The sequence below is a fragment of the Phasianus colchicus genome, chromosome 13 (assembly GCF_987193195.1).
Source record: "Phasianus colchicus chromosome 13, bPhaCol1.hap1.1, whole genome shotgun sequence".
Lineage (NCBI taxonomy): Eukaryota > Metazoa > Chordata > Aves > Galliformes > Phasianidae > Phasianus > Phasianus colchicus.
Window position 1 is genome coordinate 6842344 of NC_143448.1, and position 21106 is coordinate 6863449.

Here is a 21106-nt window from a genome sequence, read left to right on the forward strand (position 1 = left end):
ATGCACAATGTTCTGCTACACAGCTAGGGATAAAAAGGAACATCTATAGAAGTTATATCCATATTTACAGATCTGTTCTAGCCAATAGTCCATATATATGCAAAGTAACAACGTCAATCAGAAGAATACATGGCAGTGTCTCTGGCTCAGCTCTATTTCCCCACTGCAGCTCAACTCACGCTGTTCCAGACAGCAGCTTCCTCCAAAGGAAGTTTCAAGGCCCAGACTACAGTGAAATGCTTATCAGCATAGATCTCTTTGCTGAGACGGAACGCAACAAGCAAGCAAACAAATAAAAGGTTTCATCCAACAGGAGTAACCTTTTAAATGTTCATCTTTACTATTCCATTTGTACCAAAACTTCCTCTACCACACAACCCTCATCAGAAGGTTCTGAATGCTGTGCAATATTTTTATAAGCTCAGACAAGCAGAGGTTAAACTTCATTTAAACAGTGGTCTCAATCTGTGATAAATTAAGAACTTGCAGTAAAATTTTGGAATTCTCCTATTTGCTTCTGCTTTCTAATCTATAGCTGCCTTCTATTTTTGGCTTTATATCACCATTATTACCAAGTGACAATGATACAAGACACTGCGTTGCAGCACTGAAAGCAACAGAACCAAATTTTGCTTAATTACATGTTTGTAGCTAGATTAGATTTTGTTTTTGTTTTGATTTTTTTTTTCTTATGGTGATACCTTCTTTCCTAAATCAAAAAATACTGAATAGCAACTGTAAATACTGGTGCTGGATGCAGGCCATAATACAATCAGATATGGGTTGTTTAACTCATAATTTATATCTTTCTTTATCTGAAATAAAGAGGGGAAAGGGAAGAGTCAGTAAAACAAGATAAAAACTCGTTTTTATTTTATTGAAAACCCTTCTGTTTATATTATGAGAATTTAGGAGGAGTTTCCTACAGATTATGGTATTTTTGGCATCGCAAAATCTCCGTCTTCTGATCGGAGATACCAAGTAATGAACTTGAACCACACCCAGCTATGCCAGGACGTGTCATTAATTCTTATTGTTCACCTCTCCCACTGATGTGAAAACATGCTCTCTAGGGCACACCCAGTTCCAGAGTCCTTCACACATTTCTTGAACACCACTTTGACACACAGAAATTAATAAAAGCCAGCATTTTTAATGCAAAATTCTCTTAAAAGTGAACTTGTAAAGATTAAGTTTTAACCTGTTTACAGAGAAATAAAATGACAACTTAAAAGATGCAGTTCCTAAATAGAAGTGTGCAATTATCCAATCTTCTTAGCTGAACTGTATTTTCACGGTCAGAAAACAAAAACTGACTCCACTATGAACTAATCCAGGATTTTCTCAGAAAATTAGTTTTATGCTGTTATAATGTTCAGAAAAAATTAAGAACACAAGCAGATCCACGCATAGTGACCACAGGTTTTATGGTAAATACTTGAATAATTGGGAAATACATACCTGTTCCCATGCTGAAAAATAATCTTCTCGTTCAAGAAGAGGAATGTAACCTATCGTTAAGAAGCAAATCCAAATTGTAACTCCAAATAAGGTTAGCCATCTCCGAAATAAGGATTCGATACATAAAAGTAAGTACATGACTGAAAATATGACAAGAACAGCACATACTGCAATAATGAAGGCAAGATGAATACGTGCTTCCTGAAAAAGCAAAAGAAAGCATTATGTTTGCTCCAACTTTCTCCTTCAGAAAAAAAAAATGGAAAATTCATCTGTACTCTCCTTGAAACAGCTGAGATCAGAACTCTGGTTAGCATACTTTAAAAGCTAAGCAGTCTGGCTGCAGCAGCACTAATGCTTTTTATACATTCAGAGATAATAAATAATACTGAAGATATCCATCTTCATCATTTTCATTTCCCAAACTAATCTTTTGTTGTTGTCTTTTAAGATAAGTTACAAATGCATTTAAGGAATTCAAGCTTTGCTGAAGGTGGTGTAACAGCTCTCTTCCAAGTTTTACAGAGGACGACTCGCAACACATATGAATTGTTGCTTCTCTCCTTTTTTAAAAGAATGAAAGCTAAACAGTTTACAAGTACAATTAAATCTCTTTAGCAATTAATCTAAAGACACACTCTCATGCAGCACTGCATTTGGAAAGCAGTGTTAGAAGGCAGTAAAAGACTGTAACAGCTTCCTCATCACTTTTTTACAACATTATCTTTAGATCAGCTTCTCTTTTTTAACTGCTGTCAACTGAGATTACTTGAAGAACATGAGAATTTTTAGTTTCTTTTTCTTTTTTTCTAAAGAGAATTATAATATGCTACACAACCACAAATTTCTTTAAGCTGCATCTTTCCTCTGCGTACAATATCCCTGCACTTTGCTGAATGAATACCAATCAATACTCACGTCTTTGACAAAAAAGATTATAATTAGTGTAGCCCAGAAGATGATTGCAATGAAGAGCAGGAGGAGCAGGAGTGGAAGCTGCTGGCTCGTATAACGGTACTTCTCATAGAGAGGGTCGGTGATCCTGCAGTCATCACTTTCACTGAAGAAATATTTACCCCTCGCTGGCATTTTATCCCAGACTGGCTGCTATTTCTCTCTGCTGCCAGTGCACACACAAGGACGCAGCTGAAACTCCTTCTTCACGCAGAATGTTTGACTTGTTGCTGTTGCCTCTGCAATCCGTAGCTGCACTGAGTACCCCGGGCTCTTGGGTTTGACTTCTCATGAGCGTGAACTTCAGATTTCCAATGCTTCCAAAAGCAAGACAATTAGTCTCCCCAGAACCAGGAGTTTCATGCATGAATCTCTAAATCAATGCACATTGGTGATGCTAGGATCTTTTTTATGGCTTTTTTTTTCCCCTGCTTTTTTTTCAATTATTATTTTGCAGGACTTCTTGCAGCAAGCATGAATTTTGCTTCCTGGGATGAACTCTGCAGAGAGAAGATACAATTAAAGTAATTGACTTCAGTTGAACAGACACAGCGTTCTCCAAGAAAAGCAAAAAGCACCTCCTTTCACACTGTTTTGATTAAAAGGAAGGAAAATGAGAAAACGATACAATTCTGTCCAAGCCAAAATTCACTCTCCTATATTAAATAAAAGATACTTAGCATCAAGCTGCACGTATTGCATTTATCTGCAGTTAATAGTGTTTCTGAGGCAATCGGTGTGCTCTATTAGCAATGAACATTAAGGAACAAACTGTATTGTTAATTGCTAATGACCAATGCTTTCCAGTAGATTCACGAATATAACTCGTTCCGTGCCAAATGACTTGCAGCAAAACAAAAGAATGGGGGGATGGGATGGAGGGAAGCATGAAAAACAGGCTTTCAGGAGAAGTTTTATTAGAACTTGATAACAGGACGGCGGCTTCTTTGTCACTTGACTACCGTCACCATGGTGCCTATTTATCTGGGGAGAAAGAACCAGCTAAAAGGAAAGCCAAATTCTAGCCAGCTACTGTCAAAAGACAAAATGTTTAGCCACATGTGTTCACACTGCACTCACACTGCAATCAGGAGTGGTATTAAGGAAAAATAGTTTCAGAAAGCATACTGAATGATTTAGTCTATGTAAACACAGCCAAACATTAATATACCATCCTTTAACTAACAACCAAGAAGGAACAAATAGAGAAATAGACATACCACACTGAGACTGGACAAAAAAAAAAGAAGTGAACTTCTGCAGGAAAATGAAAAATTAACCTCTTGCTCACGGTATATCATAAACTTGCATTAATTATAAAAAGAGAAAGAGTATATTGCACTAATTTCATTGATCGCAGAACCATGGAATCATTTGGGCTGGAAGGGACCCTTAAGGGCCATCCAGTCCAACACCTCTGCAATGCACAGGGACACCCACAGCTCCAGTGGGTGAACTCAAGTTAGTAAGTTATGTAAGTTAAGTTAGTAAGTAACTTAATGTAGGTATTCAAAACTGAAATAAAATGGAAGATATTCTTCAATACATCTTTCCCTTCTGCTTAATGGTACAACTGATATCTCACCTGGACTTGTTACTACTGAGCTCTCCTTTGTAACAAAATGGTCTCCCACAGCTCAACTGAAAAAAAAAATTCGGGCACAGACGTTATCAGCATATGATCATAATGCTCTTCTGCTGTGCGTGTGCATGCACCATAAAGATCATTGACAGCCAAAGTAAAGGAGACGCCAAGACAAAATTAAAATATTCACGTCACGCTCTAATATCACGTTATCCATATCATACAGTGATTGCTAAATTGCTTCACTCTAGCATAGGCTGGTTCCTTCTTCAGAAAAATGCATCAGAAGTTGCAGATGGTGGGAAGGATTTTCATCTGAATTAGCCTTTCAGTGGGAAAGGTGATACACTGCTGACAGTGGAAGGTTTCAGCTGTAACTCACTCCAAAGGCAGAAAACTCACTACTCAGAAGACAAATTTCTTTAATATAATTTCAGAAATCTGATTTCCATGATAGTAAATATTTTGAGATGTTTTTTTTCCCCCTCCAACTTGCAAAACCAAATCTGTTTTCTAAAAATAAGTATTAATTGCTAGGCAGTCATACGTTCACAATTGTGAGGCACATGCAACCTTGTCTTGGGCTGCTGACTCTGAAATCCAGTTTTCATTCTGTAATTTATTCTTCTGACCACGTCCCTGAAAACACACCACCAGGGACAATCCATTCCACAGCTACGTTGTCTAATTAGTTCTAACATTAGTTCAAAAGATGAAAAAGATGTTAAATATTAACTTGGAGCTCTCCCTGAATATTATTAAAGAGTTTTACAAGACACAAAGTCAGAGACACGTCTTGTCAATGACTTAATTGCTTTTAATAATACAGGGAGTGCTAGCTTATCAATTCATTTATTCCTTCTCTGATACTTATTGCCATGCATGTAATAATGAACGAGGCCTGGGTCATAGCATTTTCTTCTCAAAAACCTCTATTAAGTAAAAAAATCCCAGAGCAATACTTCACTAGTTAAACAGAAATCTGTAATGCACTACAAAAACTTGGAGATAATTCTAGATTTGTGATTCAGTTTGCACACATCCACTGCCACTACCAGAACCTGCTGAAAAAGAACCATGCAGCTACTTCTGCTCCTCCAACACAACTTAAGTACTTTGAAATGTCAAATTTCTCACAATACAAGACATTGCAGCTGCAAAACAGTCAGCACTGTGTGGCTTGATCTAAAACACATAAATGAAAAACATTACTGATATTAAGTTAGATTACTGGAAAAACAAATCTTCTGTTCAAGAAACTAACATACCTAGCTGGAAGTCCCCACTTTTCCTCTGAATTCTTTCCAAAAGCCATCTTAAAACACAGAAAAAAAGATGAAAGAAAACCAAATTCTAAGAATTTTCTGTCTCACAGGTGACAACAGAACATCACCAATGGAAGGCACTCCTGTTTAAGTGTTTAAGGATCACATGAGCACTGTTCCTCACAGTATCACTTTTACTTTTTTAGGTCAGTTTCCTGGAGATCTGATGTTCTCACACCACAAGAGAGGCGTAACCCAGAAATGGCAACAGACCACAGAACCCAACAGCACTCCCAGAAGTACCAGCATCAAACACAGCACACCTAGCAGGGACCAGACCCGGAGCTTTGATCATCACCTTAACAAGAAAAAGCATCCTTTCTCTGGAAGTCCTTCCCTCTGTTCTGGAGAATTAGAAAGGAGAAGGAACAATCTGTCAATTCTGTTATTTTTTTACGTGTGTGTAAGAAATAACCCAAACAGTATGGGTTGGAAACTGCACTGAGAACTGACAAGAATGCCTACAAAAGAAATACACAGCATTCAGCCAGATCCAGATGAGCTCCAGCCATCTGCATGGCAGTTAATGTGACAAACACCTGCTCAAACAAGCCAAGAAAAACAAACAAGAAAAACAGCAAGAGAAGACCCACAGCAGTAAGGTACCTTCCAGAACCCGAATCAGAATCACTACAGCAGCCTTGTAAATCCATTCTGGTTGAAGCCAATAGAAACAAAGCTGCATTTATATTCAGCAACAGAAACCTAGGTAAGTACTGGGCAGGATTTCTCTCCCTCTCACACACACAGCCACCTCTGCTCACCAGGGAAAAGACGACCATGTTTTCTGCAGATCTGATTATTTCTGATGACTCTGTGCTTTGCTTTCCACTTAAAACAACTGTCAGGCATTGCTAAACTCCCCAATCTCCTACTGACAAAGCTGTAGGATTTTGTTATAACACACTGTGGAAGCTACCAGACTTGGACAGGAGCTCTTTTGTTCTCCAGCACTTGTGAGGCTGTCTGCAGCACTTCGTGCCAATACAAAACATTTTCTTAGGAATGGGCCTGGACTCAGCAATCTCAGAATAGGCACAACTGTGCTACAGAGCCAAAAGAGACCAAGTGCTTGAAACAGAACAAAACTAACAGGAACACAGCATCGTGGGCTAAACTCATAAGTAATAATACAAAAAGTCAGAGAAAACTTCTTTTGCAGCTTGCTTAAGATAAGTGATTACAAAAAAGCAAGTCTGATCACAAGGAAAACTAATCAGGCACCTCGCATAGCACAGACAAGATGGAGGTGATCAAACTCCTGTGCTCCCACGATTGCAAGAACTTACCCCACTTGCCATCTCCAGCCTTGTCCTGCACAGCATGCACCATTTCACCAGAGAACAGACTCCCCCAGCCATTTGCTTGCAGATAAATTTTCACAACAGAGCTACTTACTAAACATAACATTTTTCCCACCTTATTTTCCAAGCTACTGCTGCTTTCCGAGGTGGATCAGTGCTTTCCATTCTAATAGCTGACAACAACCTAAATTATTTCACTAGCGCCTCAAATTTCATTCCAGGTGAGCATCTGTAATTAATTGTTCAGGAGACAGATTTGATTTCTGCCTCCCAGTGATTTATTCAGCCCCGTACATGCATTCTGCATCCAGTGCACACAAGCACACACTGACCAGTGAGTAGAAATCAAATCTTTTTTTTTTTTTTATCCTGGAAATGGGATCACATCAAAGTCCTGCACGTCATAAGCCTTTTAAAGCTTCTGGCCCCCAAAGTTTAACTTCTTTGAAACAATACCAAGTGGGTAAATGCCATGAAGCTCTGGGTTTCTCTAGATGCTTCTCAAAATATACTGAGATCAAAAGTTCAGCTTGAGCCTCTGTCCTGGTAATAACTGCAGGGTCTTGTCCCTGGGTCCCAGATCTCTTCACAAGCAGGAGTTAGAGATATCTGTTCAGTTTCACCTCTAGCAGTCTCTCCTGCTGCCTGGACAAACATCTTACCTTCAGAAAGCCCCCAGTTCCCCCTGCCTGCTTAGGGCTGGTTTTCTACCTGCACCCACCTCCTCACCATTAGCCCTGTATTTCCCATCTACTCCTTGAGGAAGTGGCAGAGGCTCGCCAGTTTTTCCCTATGATACACAGAAGCATTTGCTTCAGCAACGTTGCTCCAGACCTTTTCTATTTCCTTCTTTATTTGTAACATGGTGCAGGTCACACATCAGCCCAGACGGATGGGGTAACTTTGGCAGCTTCCTTTCCAGCAGCTGCCTGCAAGGATCATTGCCAGGGCTGGGCGTGCAGGGAGACACAGGAGGAGATCTCACACATTGAGGGAGCACAGCACAGAGCCTCTCATCACTGAGGCTTTCCTCTTGAACTGTGGCACAAATAGCATTCTTCCTTGCTTCCTTGCAAGGTAGAGCAACAGACAAAATGACACGCCATCTGATACAAAAGTCAGACTGATAACAGAACAGCTCTTGGTATGGCACTCCTTTATTGTCATGATTTACAGAGCACAAGCCATTTCCAGGTGCTAGCTTTACCTCAGACTGCAGAGTGGATCTGGCAAAGCTGTATCCTCCTGCTCAGTCTCGCATTCACGACTGTGATGCGAATGGCCAGAAACTGCATCCTTTCTCTAATACTTAGAAGTATTATTCCTACAGCTGCTGACCAAGTTGATGTCTTTCCAAGCAGGATCTGAGCATGCAGCAGCTCTGCTTTCCATTTGGAAATTGCCAGTGCAGTCACAAACACATTCTCAGTAACTGCCTCAATAGTTTTAAAAGTACTTATTTTTCCACTTAGCTGTTCATTTGCCAAAAACTCAAATCTTGCTGTTCACTAAAAAGCAGTCTCATCAATGAAACATTAAAGACAATCCCTAATAGCAAGAATCAAGTAAAATGATATCCACTGCCTGATTCTTCTCCATAACCACAGCACAAAAGCAAGCAGAACCAGTTTTTCTATTTTTAACTACTACAGTATCAAAGAAAGATGATACACTTTTGATTTTCATTCCATCTTTTGTTTCACACAAATGTCAACAGTGTTTCTGAAATGACTACAGCAACTTCCGTGACAAGAGCGATTGCTGACCATAATTACCCATTAGCAGACATTACAAGGGAACAGGGAATCTCTAAACACCAAACAGAATTATTGGAAGAGTACTGCTGGTTGAGTTACGAATCTCAGACAAAAACAATCTAGAGTCTAGTGGGCTGCACAGCTCGTTTAGATTGGGAAACAAAGGTTTGCAATCCTTTTGGACTTTGAATACTTCATAGCAGTCACCGCAGGAAATACCGCTCGCATTACAGACGACTTCCTTTCAGAAGATACTTCCAAGTGCTAGCCTGCAGCCCTCTTGGCCTCTTCTACTGCTACGACATTAAAAGGAGAACTGCTGTTTTTAATGACTTCTCTGCTATTCATTATGTGTGCAGGTAGGTCTCTTTAGAAAGGTAAATCATTTTTACATTTTGTAGTTTTTCATGCAACATTCCACCTTCCTTATTTATGTTTACTTTCTGAAGAGATTCTTCTGGCATACAGAAAAAAGTCTGATCTAGATTGACCTTCCGCTCATCACTCGAAACTCAGTTTAAATACAAAACAGTCTGGCAATTGGAAAAAAAAAAAATCAGGAGGTAGATGTAGTCCCACCACACATCAAAATGGTCATAATTAATGAAAGAACAACAGTTAAACTATGACATTAAATCACCTAGACTATGCACTTTCAGAGCTGTAACAACAATTGGGATGAACATCCTGCAAAGAAAGATTAAAACTTAAACTTTCTCTTTTCACGTTCTTTTCTGAATAGATTGCTGCTTCTTGTGCTGTTAACTCTACAATAGTCTTTAAAATCAGATCAAGAGGAGCAGCAGTAATTTGAAAATGATTTTCCAGTCGCTAGCAGAAGGGGAAGGTGTGAAACGTCAGAGGGTGTATTTTCCCTAACCTGAGCCATGCAGCTGGCTCAGAGCCCCAGGAGAAGAAGGTCTCCCACACAAGCCCCTCTCCCGAGGCACACAGCCTCCCCTGGCACCTGGCTACTGCACTCACCTGCTCTGGGCTGGGCTGGCCACCAAACAAAGCAACAGTCAGCCTTGGTGGTCACACCTCTGTCATTGCACTGGAGCGTGTCAGCGAGCAAAGGTGGTTGTGGAGCTCCGAGCCAGCCTAGCATTTGGAATGGCAACAGGCAAACCACATGTAGGAGGGCTTGGGAACTGACTCACCCCTTCCCGTGGGTCTGCAGCCCAAGGAAAAGACACCGATAACATCACCTCTGGATCTGGGGTGGGGTGGTGGTGTTCGTGTCTAAATATCGTGATGGTTACAGGATCTGCTTTGAGGATAAGATAAGCTGGTAAAGAAGGAAAAAGAATTCATACAGCGAAAGCAGCACAACTGAATTAGATGGGAGGGTTTTCTACTGTTCCAAAATGGAACTGTGCAATGACAGTTCAAGCAACAAATCTATTAGGCCTTATAATTAACTTTATTTCCATCTCAGCAGGAAAGAAAAAAGTGCTTTTATAATGCTGATTTTCGTAAGCAGCCAACTCTAGGGTGTAAAACAACATATCACACCAGAAGGAACTCAGCTGTGCTTTGTATCTTCCAAAGTCCAAGGTGCGTGATTGCTTCATGAGTCCCAGACACTCTGTCCTATCTTACTGATAGATTTTCTGACTTCACCTGGTTTCAAATTGAACTTACAACTACAAAAGTCAATATCCCACTTACACTAGGTTCTCAGTGATCTATTTAGAAGTCATGTCTTTGAGCACTGTGTCCTCAGAAGTCTGGGTGAGTTTTCAGCTTTATCAAAAGCAGCTTGCAGTTATTCGTAGTAATAACAACAGCAATATTAAGCAACTTATACAACATTTGAGAGGAAAAAAAAAAAAAACACCAAAAACCCCAGCATATTTAGATTGAAGACTACAGGCAAAAATAGTGTGTACTATAGAAAGCCTCAACATTTCCTACTGAATATCCATAACTTTTAGAGAAATTGAACTCCCTGATATTTTCAAATTTAATTTTTTATGAGTGTGGGGAGGAAATACATTATACTAAGTAATAATCAATACTGAAATTAGCACTAAGAGAGGTATATTCAGACTGACAAGAAGTTCTTTCAGATGTCATAATTTAGGATACAGAATTATAAGCATATAGCAAACAGAAAGATGCTGAAGCTGACAAGCTATCCAAGCTCAGCTGAATTACATCTAGAATTGAATCTCCCTCATTTGCGTAGCAATGTTTTAAATATCCCTCTGTTTTTCTGTCTCACTAAGGCAATCAAGTAGCACAGTCTGCTGAGGTGACAGAGCCAATGTACACGGATGTAGCTTGACTCTTCTAATTACAGCTAGGTATGCCAGGAGGTGTTCAAAAAATAAATAAATCACAGTGACTGCAACAGACATCCCACGTTACCCTTATCTTCTCCCCCTCCCCATCTCACTTAGTTATTTAGGGGGAGTGTTACAGTTCCAGATAAACGTGTGTTTCCCACCTCTAGGGTAAATAGTATATTTGCACAGAACAGGTGCAATCATAATATGGCAAGGGATAAGGGGCATGCTGTGGGCGGGAGGGAGATAAAACCTGTCCTGAGCAAGATAAGAAACCACTTGCTGTTTAGATTTAGGTTCAGTTCAACCAAAGACAGTGAAACAGAAGCAGGCTCAAAGATGAAAACCTCTTTTCTCTCTCTACTTCCACATACTGAGTAGAAATACAGACAGACATAGCTGAGGCTGCACTGATGCACTGAACCCAACAATCTTGCTTTCTCAGGCTTTTCATTCTTCCAGACTCTAGATTTTTGGAAGAGTGAACAACACAGACATTCATATCAAAAATATGTCACTGAATAGTAGGTAACTGACCTGTAGGGCTGCTCAAAGCACAAATCAGCACTATTTTCATAACATACTCTGTCATCAAAAGCTATTACAGAACAGAAGAATTTTCAAGGAATTGTATCAAACGCCATAACCAAAATTCAAGAGTAAATAATAATACAAGAATCACATTGCTCATTTTTGCTGCCAAAGGCAAAGATTGTTCTTCCCATCTGATCTTCTGCAGCATTCTTCAGGTTAGCATTCCCCCAGAAGCAAAGAGATCAGTAGGCAGCTTCACTTTGGAAATAAAGCTCAGCCTGAGGCTGAGGGATGGACAATGGAAAGGACACAGAGTACAGATGTTTTTATTACGGTATAAAACGCCCTTTAAGTTTCAGAAAGCAAAGCCTTCCTGTCAAATGGGGGGAAGGAGACACTAAATTCTATCCTCCTTGTTTAATGACTACCACTTAAACAGCAAGTTCTATGGAGTATGTGTTTTTAAACATCTTACTCCTGTGCACTATTTATTATGCAGGGATTTTAAGAGCATCTTCAAATATCAACCATGCGGTTAACAGCAAAAACCAAAACTAAAACTAACACTTGCAATGAGGAAGTTCCCTCCCTTGGAGAGTAAGTGTGAAAGCACCACTATGGAGATGTACCTATACTTTGAAGAGGAACCATTGTTTCTGCAGGGCACAACAGCAGCCAAACAAGAACTGTTCTTTTAAGAAAGTTTTGAAAAAATACAATATTAGGTTTTAAAAAAGGCCCCTTACAGATTCACTCTGAAATAAACCACCACCAATGGGATGCAAACTTACAAACTCTTGGCTTTTTAGTCATACTTTAAGCAACGCCAGCTTCAGAATTGTTGTATAGGAGTCATACACATTTATCACTCACCCAGGCTACATGCCACAGATGCCTGGGTAGATACTTTTGGATCTTTTAAAGAACAGAAGCAGAACAAAGCTCTCCATGATGTACTGCCCCACACACAGCTTGCACATCTCATGAGAACTGTTTGCACTGTAAGCTTTGATTGACTATCGAGATACAGTAATTGCTGAACACAAATCTGTGATCAGTATCATTCTTCTTCTTTCATCTTACCCTCCATCTTTTATTTTCAAAGCTTTGCTTGGCAGCCAACCCCACTGTTTTCCACACTAACAGGCTACTGGAAACCTACATCATGTGAAGCACTGACTCACTATGGGAAACACGGGTGTCTCAACAGGCAACAGCTGAAATGAAGCAGATGCTTAAATTAAATGATTCTGGAGCAGCTTAACCCTTGAGATCCAGTCATACTAAGTTCAGTTAACTGGTATTAGAACAGAAATAGCTATTACAGAAACCTGAAATAATTTGATAGTTAGAGCAAAACTTGCGAATATGACAAAAGTCACTTTCCTTTAAAAAAAAAAAAAACAACCAAAGAAGAAAAAACACAACTATGCAGTTACTGCCTTGGAGTAAGACAGTTCACAGAAGAACTTTCCAAAACAGCGAAGGACAAAGTCACTACCACAGAGGTTATCACGTTGATGATCAACATCCCATCAATCCCCAGAGCTGGGCGTAGCCACTGAGAAAGTACTTCTTAGACTGCAACCCTAAGGCTGAGCTGTGCACAACAGGTTACTTGTGGGTGTTACTGTCCTGAATTTTACTAAGACTCCTGCTTAAAAACAAATACAATTGCTGTTTGCTTACCACTACAGGCCACAGAATTCATCAGCAAAAGTAGTATTTCTTCACTCTACTCTGGTCCCTTTGATCATTTTGAAATTTCTGCAGCAGAGCGAGTGCAGCCCTGTCAGGTATGATCCCTGACACCAAATCTTTGAGACACCCCACACACCAACCTGCAACAAGGCAGACAAGAACCTTCTGAGAATCACCGTCAGCACTAAGATTTTTTCTCTTTCTTACCCTCTTAGCTCATGGAAGAAAAATACTACTCAGTTTTTCCACAGACAATGAAAAATCAATAAGAAAAACTTAAATATTTAATTATACTGGGGCATGCTGTAGAATGAAAGCAACTTGTCTGAACTACTTAATGATAGACGGAAACATCTGAGATGAAGGCAAAAGACTGATGAGAGGTTCTGTCCTGGTGCTCACTGGTCTCAGTGCTTTGCAAGCAATGACAGCAAATGGGAGTCAGCTAAAAATGAAAGAATGTATTTCTTAACTGACAGCATTCTTCGTAATAAGAGCTGTATGTTTTTCCAATAATTTTTATTACCCATGAGATGAAACATCAGCATTTTCATTGAATAAACAATGTATAATTCAAAATAGCATAACATTCAAAGATCAACTTTTACAAGCTCCTTCCTTGCACCCTGCAGCTCTGAATGAAGGGTTATCTACTGCTAGCATGGAAGTGAAGACATTCTGATACTGCCTACTGGCTTTGTCTCGAGGCACAAGAGCAGGGAAGCACATTCCTAAGAAATGATGAACTGAAAATTTTATCTCCAGGCAAGCAGGTGACCAGAAGACTCATTTAGTAGAGGTTCACTTCGGAAACTGAATAGCAAATGGAACTGCCAAATAGTCTGGCACGAAATGAGCATGAATAGAAAGTGTTTTATTGTAAAAGAGAATTCGAGTAAACCTATAGTAATTTTCTGTTAAACTCTTGCTAGTATATGCATACTAAAATCACCACTCAAAATAGGCACTCAGTTTTTCCGCTTGTCTTAATTTCTTCTGAACATTTCTTGAAAGCGGACAGAACTCTACAACATACTGCAGGACTCACAGATTAACACCAGTACTTCCTATTTCTTGTAGAAAAATTTACATTTTCCTCCTTCATAGTTATAATCACTTCAAAACTATCTGCTATAACTGAAACACTTCAGATTTTTATCTTCCTCTACACTTTCCAACTCCAGAGCCCTTCCACTATGCAAGATACGTATGGTCAAAAAAAATGTATAATCTCTCATTTTATCCAAGTTTAACCCAGCCCTCAAGGTCACTCAAATCTTACTGCATAACGCTGCAGTTCTCTTAGAGGTTAACAGCTCACACATCTACTTTAGTGGCAGCAATATGCCACATTTGCACTCTTCATTTTGGAGACTTCACAAGATCGGGTCTTATAGCACCAATCACCTCCTCTCTGGTGGACAATTTCTGGATCTATGAATTTTTGTCAAGGATGACAATATACCGTTCTCTTCAAATAACACAGTATTGTACCTCAAAGGCTTAAGCACGGTGTTATCAAAAAGCATTTATCTTCATTAGCCTAAAATAAGAAAGGATAACAATATACATGTGTTAGAATGTTTTTATTCTTATCTAAAGACACCTCTGTCCACGTGAACACACACACATCTGGACACAATCCTACTCAGCATCAAAGCCTCTGGAAGCATTTCTGTCACAATGGGCTAAACGCCCAGTACAGACATAAGAACAAGGATCAAATCAAATCAGATTACTTTTTGCACAGAAATTAGGTTCAGCAAGCCACGTCAACGGACATCAGAATTTATAAAAGTCAGGTGGAAACTGGAAAAGATTCTTTAGAAAAAGGTCAAACCTTGACAAAGGCTGCTGGCAGCCTTGGATCGAAAACAGAAAGGAAAAAATAATTTAAAAAAGCAAAACAACATCTCATAGAGCTGATCTATCAAGGCAGTTAGAAATCCTCCGAGCACATGTATGCACATGTGTGTACATGTAGATAAAAATAAGACTTTAACCTCTGTATGCCTTAATAGAGGTACATGGTCAATCCGGAACGCCCAAGCTAGTTTCCACCCACACCCTGATATTTCTCTAGCATTAAGGATGACTTCCTGGTCATCAGCAGACAGATGCCTCATGCTTCTTAGAAATGGGTCAGTGCTGTCCAGGGACAGAGCCAGGCAGCTGCTTACTGGCACTCAGGTGGGACAGGGAGGGAAACACCCGACAGCCGAGGTGTTTCAGAATTGCAAAATGCCTTTTAGAAAAACACGCTGTGGTGCTGTTTTGAAACCATTCAGAAAGAACACTGGTGAGAGATTCTGGAAGAGGAGAGACTGAATTGAGCACTGATGTTTTCAATATTTGTGAAGGGGCTTCATTGCTATAATTTGTATTTGCAATGCATCTGATCAGCTAGTAGAGGTTACATTAAGGACTATGCCAAATTCCCAAAATTTCACCAAACTCAGTTTTATTTTATTTTTTAAAGATGTTCCTGAAAATACAACTTTCCCCAGAGCCTCTGACAAAGGCTTATATGTAAGACTGACTTCATTGGCATCAAGCTGCTCATCTGGAGCACTGTCAGGACCAGGAGCCAAGGGCAGCAAGTTTCATGGCAAATACAAGCACTGAAAACAGAGACAGCAAGCAAGAGAAGAGATGTAGAAGACATCTACAGAGAGGAAAAAAGGTTATTCTGTTTTTGTAGCTGAAGTCTGTCAGCATACGGCTCTCTGCTGATAAACAGCAAGTTTCAGGAAGTGATATGCAGGCTGAGTACTTTGAGCCTTTTCTTGATCAGAAAGACAGACAAACTTCTCTGCACTCAGTGCTAACCACAGGCGCCTACTGCCCTAAGAACGGGCACAGGCTGTCCTCCTTCTGACTGAGGCACATTTAAGCAGCTCCACCACGGACACTGCACTTTGCTGCTGTGACAGCAGCTGCTTTTCACACCTACCAATTTGTTGCTTACGTCCTGTTGAGCTGGTGGATCAATGGTGCACCTGCAGCACAAATCCGTTTTTGATTTTGGTTTGTCTGTTTTCTTTTTTTTCTATTGCTTTTGTTGTTGTTATTTTTCAAAAGTGTCTTTTTCAAGCTAAAACTGTTACAGGGTGAAAAACCTGCAGCCAAGCTGTAATACCAATAATAACATCTCCTCTCTTTAGCAAAACCTTTTGTCTACTACTTCATTTTCTTATGATTTTTCCCTTTGCTTTAGGTTTGTAGTATGAAGAAATTTGTTGTATGAAGACGACAGAGATGAAAACAGTTCTCAGCCAATTTTAGAGAGAGTTCATTAAGTTCAAGAAACAACAAATGTGACTTAACAGAAGCTGCAAGGAGAGGGACGGATAAGTTTTGTATTACAAAATCCCAGACTTATCGTACTTTACCCAAGGGTAACACCTCCCCACAGTACAGACCTCCCAGGTTACTTTCTTTTTCCCAGTTTTACTCAAGACATCTGCTCACTCATCACTCCCCAGCACAACTAACCTGTAGAAATTCAGATTTCACTGTGGTTACAGAAATCATACAGAAAGTCTGAAAGTAGCAGTTCAGATTCATTTTTCTTCTACAAAGCACTCCCCTTCATGTTTTTCTCTTGGGCCAGCTATGAGATATACATCCAACTTTTGATCAGTGGCTTCTTTAATTTAATTTAATATTAATACAATCCATTACTGGGTTTGGATACTGTTTTTTAAAAAGTGTTCACAGTAACCTTACCCAGACATTCTTACTGGTTCATCTGACGCCTCCACAAACTTCTGTAAAGAAGCACTGCAAGGTTTTTGGTTATCTATTTGGTTTGTTTATTAACTTAAATGAGTCTCAAGAATTTACCCTGGCAGTAGGTGTAACAGAAGTGGTGCTCCAGCCCTACCTTGAATGCTCATCCTGCATCTGTACAGTTGTGGAAATACCTTAATTCAGAACAAATTAATCACAATCATACTGAGAATGAGAACATTTTAAAGCAAATCTCTCACACCACCTTTGAACTGAAATACTGACATTCGCTTGAAATCTTTTTAGGCAAAATATAGTGACAGAGTATTTAGCAGGTCCAGGTTTGGAATTCTTTTTTACCAGATCTACAACAAAATGTATGTTATTGGAATATGTATACAAAAGATTTTTTTCAGGAAATATGTAACTTGGGTTATTAAAATGTCATGCTATACTTCAGTATCTTAAAAGGCAGATCCTCAGACACCATTCCATAACACTGCTAAAGTTGTCTTCTGCAGAAACTAGAGTCCGTAATTAAGAACTCTCCAATATATTCCAGAAATCCTTAAAATACGTTTCATATTCTCTTAAAAAAAAAAAATAAACAAGCATAAATGAAGTAAACTAAAATTAATACATAGCCTAAGATATTTCCTTCTACTTTACAGTTTAGCAGGAAAAAATCTCTTCCTTGTTATCCTAAATAGCAGTCTAAAGAAAGATAAATTGAGCTGATGCTTGCCTTTCAGCTTACTTTAATCAGTGACATATAAGACAGCTTATTGGAGAAATGAAATAAACGCTTAGGAACAAAAGTCAGAACAAAACAGCATTAGATAAAACTGGGACTACTTCCTCTCCAGTACTACCTTCAAAATTACATTGAAAACCACAAGAAAAGCCAAAAGTGTATCGATTCCTCCCATAAAACAAATTTTAAACTTTCTAAACAACAGCAGAGCAGAGCAGCCTGACTGCACTGGTTGCAGCTCCTGGTCAATCTGTGGTTCCCTCCTTCATTTCACCTTTTGTTACACTGGAACTCTGTGGCTACCAACATCTTACAGATGTCCCTCTGGATATGCCTAGAAAACAGGACTTCTATGCAAGGACTGGTTCCTGCTCTCCGGGGAGTAATATTTCATTAACACAGGAACTATTTCCTGAAAGCAGGAAGTTTGAAGTAATAAGACACATGCAGAGCCTGTCCCAGAAGTACTCCAAGGTCTCCAAGATTTTCTGCTCCGATCTTTATTGCTCCAACAGTTTTAAAGGTTAAAAGCACTCCAGCAGTGCTACGTAAATTTCAGTAACTAGAGTTCTCAATCCGGTGCAAGAATGTAAGTAATTAAGAACTTAGCAACCAGTAGTGCACGTTTAAACTATTCCTCATCTAGAATTGCAATTTTTTATAAGTAAATGCAAGGATAGAAACACCATTACTACAGCCAGCTGCAAAGTACACACGGCTCCTGTAAGCTCCTGCAGCTCTCCAGCATCAATGGCAGCTCTTTGCCAGAACCCAGCATGGCTCCAACCCACGCTGTCCTTCTGTCAGCACGTCCCTACTGGCTCTCGTTTACCTTGGCAGGGCTCGTAGCAACAGGGATGCACCAGTGCAGACAAGATGTGGATGTACACCAAAATAGTCCCAGTGAAAAGCACTGCAGAGCTGAGAGCTGTGGGATCTACTAGAGGAGACAGAAAATACGCCGCAGTGATAATACAGTGATGTGCTTCAACCAGTCCTCCGTAACCAGGTCAGAGAGCATAACGAAATAAAAAGGGACAGAAATGACAATTTAGGAAGTAAACAATTCAAAATTGAGAAAAGGCAAAAATTTTTAATGAAGACGTAACTATACTATGTAACTAAACTCCATAAAATCCCAAGTTCATCTCTTATTGCTGGTGGAAGAAATACGTGCTTTTGGCTTCTTTCTTTTTCCCCTCCAAGTATTATACATCAAAAAAACTGACTAAAAATGGACTTCAGCAGGAGCCCTATGGTCTGACCAAATGGTAGCATCCTAAAAGATAATCCATGGTTCAAAAACTTCACATCCAAAACAGAAACACCAGGGGAAAGCAAGCAGCCATACGCAGGAAAAGCAGGAAAACCATGAAGTTCCTCAGAAGCAAACCTGGGAAGAAAGCCTAGGCTTGATAGCTTGCTGGCAAGATCTTACTGATTTACCTGGTACATCGGGGAGGTCCCATGGAAGCATAAAGCACCCATTTAATTAGTGCCACAGCCATTTCCCTACTTTTCAAAATTCTGATTGCTTTTAACTTTCACTTAAAGTGTCCATGACAGTTTAAGAGCAGGCCTGAAATCCAAACATTGCCAAAAGCCCAAGATATTATTTTAACAACCACATCCTGTGGTTAAAACATAATAAATTCCAGAGGCATTTCTCTTGCCTGCAATCCCTTCTTTCCATCCTGTGCACATACAAATTCTCAAAGCCATCCGAAGCTCTCAGCCTACGAATGAGAAGGATGGCCACTGTGGTTAAAGCAAAGAGCTCAAAACCCATTTTCTAACTTCCAGCTCTCCCAAGATCTCCCGCTGGCTGGCTTTGAGTGAGGTGTGCTCCCTTTTGTCTCTCAAAGGGGCTGAACTAACACCAGCACCCATCCACAAAGGTGCTGACAAAATAAATGAATACTTGAGACGTTTTAAGAGCACAACAGTCCAAAACCTGTACGACAGAAATCATTTTGGACTATAACACCACAATACAGCAAACATCAGCTTTTGCACTTAAATTTTTTGCTTAAGTTTAATCTTATACTTCCAGAAATTAGCCCTGAAGGAGAAAGTCTGTTTGGCCGTGGCAGGAAGCACAATGCCAGGCTTTAAATATCACATAAAAATAATTAAGTTATTGCATAATATTATTATACTTATTTTTGAATATAAAATTAAATAAGAATGCATGTTAAGGATAACAGAATGCCAGTCATTCCGCTCCCAGCAATAGTCACGGCAGTTACAGAAACAGAGTCAATCAGTGCTGCAAATTCAGTTATGAAAGCGGGAAAAAATCCTTCATTTATGGTTTGATCATCTGAGAATTAAAGGTGGCTTTTTCAGTATACCTAAACAACAGCAAGGCAGAGCAGCAGATAAAATCATGGGGTTTCTTGCATCCCTTTCTCATATTTGTAATCCAACCACCACATTTTTTAATGTAGGGCTCGACCTGACTGGTGGATTATTGCCATTATTTCAGTACTTCTAAAGTATATGTTTCTGTTCAAGTAGATGAACCCTAATATAACAGGCTAACGGCCTACCAGTGAAATGACAGGTATTGCTGCCAGGGATGTACTCAAATCCAAACAGCTGCTATGACAAATTGGCAAGTGCACACATTAATGAATCAACTCCCGCCCGACTCACCTCCTTCCCTCTCTGGTTTAAATTAGTTTAGCGAACAGAAATCTAGAGAACCTCTGCTGCTCATTTTTAACAACTAGACCCCTGGACCTGGCTCCAGCTCTGGGACAGGGGCTTTGCTGCTAACAGTTGATCAAAGGAGCTTCCCCTTCTCTCCCTCCCCACTGCTTGCTCCTACCTTGTCACCAAGTGAGACTGCTGTTTCGTTATGAGCATTCAACTATTTCTAGGCCCACACTCAGCAAATTCAGCTCAAAAATAACCTACTGGCGCCTCTCGGTTCTCGTTCCTTTTCCCCTAATAAGCCCAGCACACAGCAACACAGCGCAGCCAGGGCAGGCTCTGCGGCTGGCAGCGGGAGCAGGGCGAAGGCAGGAAGGAGCTGTGCACCCTGCATGTCCTGAGCCCAGAGAGATGCTAGGGAAGGTTCAGTGATAGGAAAGATCAGCTGCCTGGGGAAAACAGGCTGCTCAGGTAAGCAAGCAGTCAGGGCAGTCTCTATTTTAATGCCTGCCACCAGCGACTGCCAGTTTAGTTACAGCCTGTCCATACTCCCAGGGAAACACTCAAGAATTTAAGAAAGGGGGGACCAATAAGTACACACAAGAGTAGCCTCCCCCCAGCCAGGCTGGCTTACCCCACTGAAAACCAAGGCAATGAGAGGCGTGTTCCCCGAGCAGGGCGGAGGGCTGCGGTTGCACCACTTGGATGGAGCTGAGCAGCGGCACCGGTCCGGGCAGCAGCTCTCCTTCCTGTGAGTCAGTGCTGAGCCAGACGCTGCCCTGCAGCCATCCCCGCAGCTCTGCGCCGGCAGAAGCCAGGACTCTGCACGGGCTGCAGAGCAGGATCCAAGCTTTTGCTTATTAGAAAAAGACCAGTTATTTTATTTTTCAGAAAGAGCAAGAATATATTGCTAATACTTTGGGCAACTTCCAGCAGCCAAATTACTGTTAATGCCCAGAGCGCATTCTGCTTTTGCCAGGAGCCTCCCAGAGGAGCACCTAACACCTCCTGTACTCTTGTTTGCATCAGCGTTTTGCAGGCAGAAAAAGC

At 40.3% G+C, this 21106-nt stretch overlaps 1 protein-coding gene across 12 annotated transcripts in view; it reads right to left on the bottom strand.

The window, feature by feature from the left end:
• The window catches only part of ADCY7 (adenylate cyclase 7), a 59176-nt gene that overhangs the window by 26387 nt on the left and 11683 nt on the right, over positions 1 to 21106 (bottom strand). For 6 of the 12 annotated variants that reach the window (XM_090149926.1, XM_090149929.1, XM_031615385.2 and 3 more), the window contains 2 exons: positions 2380 to 2915; positions 1462 to 1662 (listed from right to left, as the gene is read on the bottom strand). In XM_090149926.1, coding sequence (XP_090006052.1) covers positions 1462 to 1662; positions 2380 to 2550 — 372 coding nt within the window. In that variant the 5' untranslated portion in view covers positions 2551 to 2915. The other 6 variants (XM_090149930.1, XM_090149931.1, XM_090149932.1 and 3 more) reach the window with 5 other exon arrangements.